General features: G+C 36.8%; 1 protein-coding gene across 1 annotated transcript in view; it reads right to left on the minus strand.

Annotated features, from left to right (window-relative positions):
- tlx3.L (T cell leukemia homeobox 3 L homeolog) overlaps positions 1-1,759 on the minus strand; it is a 5,258-nt gene extending 3,499 nt beyond the window's left edge. The window contains exons 1-2 of the mRNA XM_018252115.2: positions 1,110-1,759; positions 428-671 (exon numbers count right to left, since the gene is read on the minus strand). Of these exons, the coding sequence (XP_018107604.1) occupies positions 428-671; positions 1,110-1,557 (692 nt within the window). The 5' untranslated portion in view covers positions 1,558-1,759. The remainder of the gene's footprint in view (positions 1-427; positions 672-1,109) is intronic.
- Positions 1,760-7,482: the final 5,723 nt, after the last annotated feature.

Below are 7,482 nucleotides of genomic sequence, written 5' to 3' on the forward strand. Positions count from 1 at the left end.
GTATGTATGTATGTGTGTATGTAAGAGAGTATATATATAATGTACCCACAAATCTTATCTTTAATGCAGCCATATATACACATTTTATATATATATATATATATATATATATATATATATATATATATATATATATATATATATGTGTATATATGGCTGCATTAAAGATAAGATTTGTGGGTACAAAGTGCACCCTATTTCACAAATGGGGGGGACTGGGACAATAAATAAATACATGAGTTACAATAAAGATATATGAGTGACATCTAAAAGCAGATCCCATTGTGTCCGTGTGTCTGACACGAGGAAGGAAGGACACACAATGATTTCCACAGTATGTGGCTGCTGGTCGATCTGCTCACAATCTGTTTTTACGCTGATTCATTACAGAAGAGAAGCGACACTTGTCAAGGCCACTTTATCTCACCTCCACTTTGTCCTCCTATTTTGGAACCACGTTTTGACTTGAGCGTCTGTCATTTTGAGCGATTTGGCTAAAGCCGCTCTTTCTGCAGATGCCAGGTACTTCTGGCGATGAAATCGCTTCTCCAGCTCGCAGATCTGCACCCTTGAGAAAGACGTACGAGGCTTTTTGCGCTTGGGTGGGGTTCGGTTCTGATAGGGGTGCCCAATTCTGCGGGTCACAGTGAAAGGCGTCAGGGCTGCTGCAGCTGCAGGAGGGGGAAGCATCAGAATTGAATGTCAGTTGTGAAATATACAATGAGAAGGAGGAAAGATTATTAGTATGGCAGCACCCTGAAATCTACAAACAGAAAATCTTTTGCTACAATTGCCTAATAATATAATAAGCAGAATTGAGATTGTAAACAAGTTCCGATGGGGAATGAGTTGGCAGTTCGGAGAGATTAGTCGCTGGGATTCTGCTTCGCATTTCCGAAGTTGCCCCATGACGCTTCGGATTCCCGAAGTTGCCTCTCACGAGGCGTCTTCGGAAATGCGAAGCGAAAAGGCAGTACAGGGAGATTAGTCGCCTGTCACTGCCCGAGCGATTGCGAAAGTTGTAGCGATTTCTGGAAAGTGACAAAGGGAATGGGGAGCCAATGAACGATGATCAGAAGAGATATCGGCGCAGATCACGTCCCACTTACCTGTTAATCTTTCTTTCACGAACCTCCTGCTGCTTTCCATCCAGGGAAAGTTGAGGCTGCCAAGGCCGGGCACAGCTGGCATGGAGGGGATGGCACTAGAGATGGGAGGTGGGACTGCGCCGGGTATGGGCCGATGAGCTGGCACTCTAATGACTCCGGCAGGGGCCAGACTCAGATTAACACTGTAACATCCAGTCTCATCAAACGTGGCCCCGATACCAGCAGGGAAAGAAGCGGACAGGGAGGAGTAAGGGGCGCTGGGGCGGCTGATTGGGCTTCCCAGGTAACTGGCGCCCTCCGACCCCCTGGCGACGGCGGATAATTGAGAAGAGTTTTCCTGATCGGAGCTGCTCAAGATCTGATCAATCCCAAAACTGATGGGCTCGTGCTGCTGCTGCTGGCTCTGTGCGGGACTAGGAGTAACAGGAGTAGTTGTTGGCTGATCCATCCTCCGTCGATAGATTTATTGTCTCAAATGAGAACTCTCCCCTCTAAACGCTTCGTCTTCCTCACAGCACATCCATGAAGGTCCCGGTGTCTGTCAGACTGAAACTTTGCCAAACCTGCTCCGCTCCGATACCAGACGTGTCAGCATTTCTTTCTTCTCTCTCTCTTTTTTTTTTTTGGAGAGACTTTCCGCTGCTCTTGTCTCTCCCGCGCCGCTGATTGGTTGCAACCCGACCGGCTGCTGCCACGCCATTGGCCGAGACGTTTGATCACAGGGGGTAATTCATGGAAATCCGAGCTGAGGGACTGCTCCAAGGTGACATCATTTTAACAAACGAACAATAGGTCAAATTTATCAGAGGAAATAATAGGGGCGAGAGCATTTAAGTACAACAAACGCCCCATCATTTGTATAGAGTTAAAACGCCATCCTAGTTTATGTATTAACGGCTGTCATTTATTATCCTAAAGCCGACATCTCTCTCTCTCTCTATGAACTTCTTTAAATATAAAATAAACCCCCTCTGTTGCTTTTCTCTAATGTGCTCCTGTGTAGCTTTACTTTTCATTCATTCGATTAAAAAATTCTATCCAAGCGACAGCGACACAGTCGCGAATGGAAATCGTTCCATCCTAACCACATCCTGCGATGGTTGACTTTTTATCTTTCGCAAGTTCGAAATGAAAACCAGGAATTTAACTTTTATTATTTGATCTTTTCTATATGTTTTTGTTTTGCTGCATTGTTGCAAGGTGTCGCTGGGAATTGAAATCGCAGAAACCCCCATGCGAGTGTCGCCCTACCACTTGTCAGCGATTTGTCAGCTTCAGCAAATTGGTTTCTTGTTCTGCTCTGAAAAGTTCAACTATAATATAATATCTGCTGGGTAAAATGTACATGTGCAATTCAAATATATATATATATATATATATATATATATATATATATATATATATATATATATATATATATATATATATATATATATATATATATACACACATATTATACAAATACTAGAGCAGCAGGAAAGCTTGAAATCTATTAGTAAATCTCTCTCAAATGAGAAAAATACTATTTGGTTTTCCAACTGCTGTGATTACTTTCCCTGGGTTATGACAGGTTAATTCCTGGGTTATGACAGGTTAATTTGTATTCCATTTAGATCATTTACTTATGGCACTTTCTTTATTTTCACAGAGAATTTTACAAGCGATTTTGCAAACAATATTTTTTTTTTGTCACTTGTCTAATGTGTATAGAGCCCCATTTACTAATGGTCGATATTAAAAAGTGGTGACGGTCATATTCTGCCTGTGGCACCAAATTGGCATCTCTGTTATCTCTGGAGGTAATAACTCACAATTAACGGAGCCATTATAGGGTCAGATTCACAAATGGGCTGTATTTCCACATTTATAAGGCATCATGCCAGTGGTGTTTTTAGAAAACGTGGAAAAGATGGACCAGTTCATCCATTATTTTCCCATTAGGATTGAAATTGGCAGGTTTTTGCAATGCATTGTGGGTACTAAAGGTTTTAAAAAAAAAAAAAATATATATATATATATAATTAATAATTTAATAATAGAAACCAGATGCACATATAATAATAATAATAATAATAATAATAATAATAATAATAATAATAATAAAAATAAAAAAAATATATATATATAGTCCAGCAAATGAAAGCACTCACAGCTCCATTATAAAGTTGAAGTTTAGCCTTGATGCTAATGAGTGGTGAGTGCAGTGACGGCAAGTATTTTTATATATATATATATATATATATATATATATATATATATATATATATATATATATATATATATATATCTAATGATCCTTTGGTACTTTTATTTCTTTAAAAATAATATTTTTCTACATTGCACCAGGTCAGGTGTGGTGGTGTTTATTTATTTATTTATTTATTTATTTATTTGGTGTTGATATTACTTTAAAAAAATGGTTTTGAAGTTTAGTGAATAAGGAATGATCACTTTTGGAGGTCATTTCCTCTGATGAAGCCACAATAACTGCAACAATTGTACTGATTTGGGAGTTGTTATCCCTGAGACAATAAATCAATTCTAATCCCTAAAAAAGCAGTGATTAGCACCCATTAGTAACTCTGGGCCTTCAGGGTAATCAGGCAATCCGTGATGCCTTCTAAGTGATATTATTGCTCTATTTAAGAAGCTTAACCATATGTGTGTTTTGTTTTTATAGATTTGAACGCTAAAAAGTATTGCAAGGTAGTGCAGATATTCTATACCCATCTGTAAATGTGTGCATCTGTGCAATATGGAAAATGAATTATTAGGCCCCTTTGAAATATAATTTATTTTTCAGGTTGTAACTTTGGGCACCCAAATTACCACTGGATGCGTCAAACAATCAGAAATCACTGGCTGATGAAAACAGTGAATCGGGAGATATGTCTAGTACAGTAGACTAGGATAGTGAAAGGACCATTTAAAAAGGAGCACATACTGTGTCTACTCTAGTGAATGGAGCCCATATTTATCTCAGAGATGAGAACTCAGGAGTCTATGGAGTAGACAGGGAGGTGATTATCACTATTGGGATTGTAAATGACAGCAAATTGCAGAACCTGTGCATAGCCACTGGTAAACAACTTGTACAATCAATTTTATTAAAAAGCATTAAAAATAGTCATTTTGCATTGTCTGCTTAGAAACACAGATATACAGTAGATGTGTGCTGTGGTGTAACTAGATGGGCTCCACAGCAGATTTATTTTAGGGCCCCCAACATATCCAGAGCTTGTCCTGTGTTATATATATATATATATATATATATATATATATATATATATATATATATATATATATATATATATGTGTTCATAAAGTACCTGCACTCCTTCCTTTCGGTATGGGTGGGTGCCTGGTCAGTCAGGGTATGTAGATTCAAGATGGACCAGCACTCCAAGTCTTTCAGTCAAACAAGTGTTTATTTTAACATCACTCAAGTGTCCAACGTTTCGGCCCACATTAGGGCCTTTATCAAGGATGTGGGCCGAAACGTTGGACACTTGAGTGATGTTAAAATAAACACTTGTTTGACTGAAAGACTTGGAGTGCTGGTCCATCTTGAATCTATATATATATATATATATATATATATATATATATATATATATATATATATATATATATATATATATATATATATATATATATATATATATATATATATATATATATGTATATGTATATGTATATATATATATATATATATATATATATATGTGTATATATATATATATATATATATATGTATATTGAAATTGCTCAATAATTAGGGTTTCATGATGGGGCCCCTATACCTCCTGGGCCCCCAGCAGCTTCAGGGTCTGCTTCCTCTGTAGTTAAAACCCCTGGATCGGTGAATGTCTGCAGCAATAACAGAATCCTTTTCAATTAAACCCATTTTCTCTATATAAACCACGGTCTTACTGGCAGTTAAAGAGATCCTGCCATCACAGTATTGCCCTCTTGTACAATAGTATTATTCATTTATTTAACACTTGGTTTGGGCAGGTCCCTCTTTACCTCTTGTATTGGTTATTGGTGGCTTTTGTATGTCTTTCTGTATGTTTAATGTATACATCCATTCTTGTACAACACTGCATAATACTACTACTACTACTCTACAACTGCTACTACTATTAATAATGATAATCTACTACTACTACAAATAATCTATCACTACTGCTATTCATAATAATAATAATAATAATCTACTAATACTACTAACAATAATCTACTACTACTACTACTGCTAATATTAATAATACTAATAATAATGTTATTTTTTGTCACATCAGAACATTACAGGTTCATCTACTATTACTACTACTACTACTGCTATTAATAATAATAATAATAATAATAATAATAATCTACTAATACTACTAACAATAATCTACTACTACTACTTCTACTACTACTAATATTAATAATACTAATAATAATGTTATTTTTTGTCACATCAGAACAATACAGGTTCAAGCACTTTGGATCCACATACATTCAACAGAATGACTTCTAGTATGGTGCTTGTAATGGTTAGTTAAACTGCCTGCGATAACAACCCCCAATTCGCTGAACTTTTTGATACTATGAGCGCTTGGAGTTGGAGAGGAAATTACCTCCTAAAGGTAAACTAAAAAGACTTCATCTTTCCCTGCCCACAATGCTCTCACAATACACTACAGACAGTCGATGGGACCTTTTGAATGAACCTTTTAAAACTGAGGAAATATTGACTTTTTGGGAATCCAGATTAATATTCGAATTAGAAACTAGGTTACAATAAATGGCAGAGGGTAATATTCTGCTCCTCCTTCTTCTTGTGCTGTATTTGCCCCAGTACATACTTATGTGCTGTTTATTTGCCACATTCAGCTGAATCTCTTCTAATCCAATATCTTTTCACGACTATATTACCTGCACGACCAATAAAGCGCAATTACGACTTGGTGTTAGTTATCCCTTTAAACAGATATACCGACAGCAGAGCAGCGCCTTTTGCATCTCCAAACGCACGTGAAGTCGCACACACATTCACAGCAACTACAACTGGATCCCCCCCCTCTCCCAGATTCATACATTTAATAAGAATTCACGCAATTAGACGCATTCGCGTAAAGTCATTTATTTCCCTGTTCCAACAGCCCCGGCTCAGAAATCCAAACCCTCACAAATGGCCATTTTTCCGAATTGCCTTTTCCGTAAATCTCTTTTCCTGCCAACAAAAAAGGCATTAGCGCCGGGATGACATGATAAAATAGTCAATTTCTGGTAACACTGAAAGACAATTTGGGAAAACCAGATTAAGACAAAAGCCTTTTTGAGCAGAGCAGATCAGGGCAATCATTTATGACTGTGTGTGTGTGTGTTATCTAGGCGCTAATAAGCAAAGTGACATGGAGTTTTACTTAGACCCAATGCCCAACAGATTTGTGAAAGGAAAGCCAATTAGCCTCTTGATTTGATTATTTCACATTGATCACAAACGACGCGCCCCTGTTTGCGCAGCCGCGGAAACACGCAGGTGACTTACTTAGCCTCCTATAATTAAAATCCACCTGGGTAACAATATCTGCGTTTAAAGATGAATTTGCGCGTAATACAATAGGTGGAATCAAATGCATTAGCTCTCTGAGCTGTTTGTCATCTTTGATCCTCTGCCCGAGATCCATAAATACTCCTGACTAAATATTTCATCTTGCAGCGCCCATTAACTTTAACGCAAAAAAAAAAAGATGAATTATAAACAATAGGTAAACAAAGAGCTGTCATTGAACAGACACAGCAAAGCAGCTGTCATTGAACAACAACACAGCAAAGTTGTTTTTTTTAGTTCCATATTTTAAGTATTTATTTGTTCCCCCTACACAATGGTTAAAGTAACCCCTTGATATCAATATTTACTTTACAAAAATGCCCATCCTATATAAATACATGTTAATAATAATAATAATAATAATAATAATAATCCTGCTGAACCATGGCACCTTTATGGGGAGAACTCTCCCTTATTAAAGAAGGGATTATATTTACCTGGGTTCTAGTTTTTTTTTTTAATTTAAATTAAAATAGATTAAAGTCGAATTTTATCTTTTCCATCATTCAATAGGCTGATTCTATCTTTCATGATTATTCCCTAAATAGAAAGTCCTATTATTCCAGTTTCCATGACCATATATGAACTATCTGTTATATTGCTGATATCCTGCTGCCACAAAAAGCATTTAACAATCTTTCAGGGTTTGAGGAATATTTTTGAACTAAATATATTGGGGGTAAGGCGTTTTGTAGGGTGGGGGATGCCAGCGGCTTTTTTTTTTTGGATACATAATATACTTTGTTTTGATAACATTATATTTTCAGT

This window comes from Xenopus laevis, chromosome 3L (genome assembly GCF_017654675.1).
Source record: "Xenopus laevis strain J_2021 chromosome 3L, Xenopus_laevis_v10.1, whole genome shotgun sequence".
Taxonomy (NCBI): Eukaryota; Metazoa; Chordata; class Amphibia; order Anura; family Pipidae; genus Xenopus; species Xenopus laevis.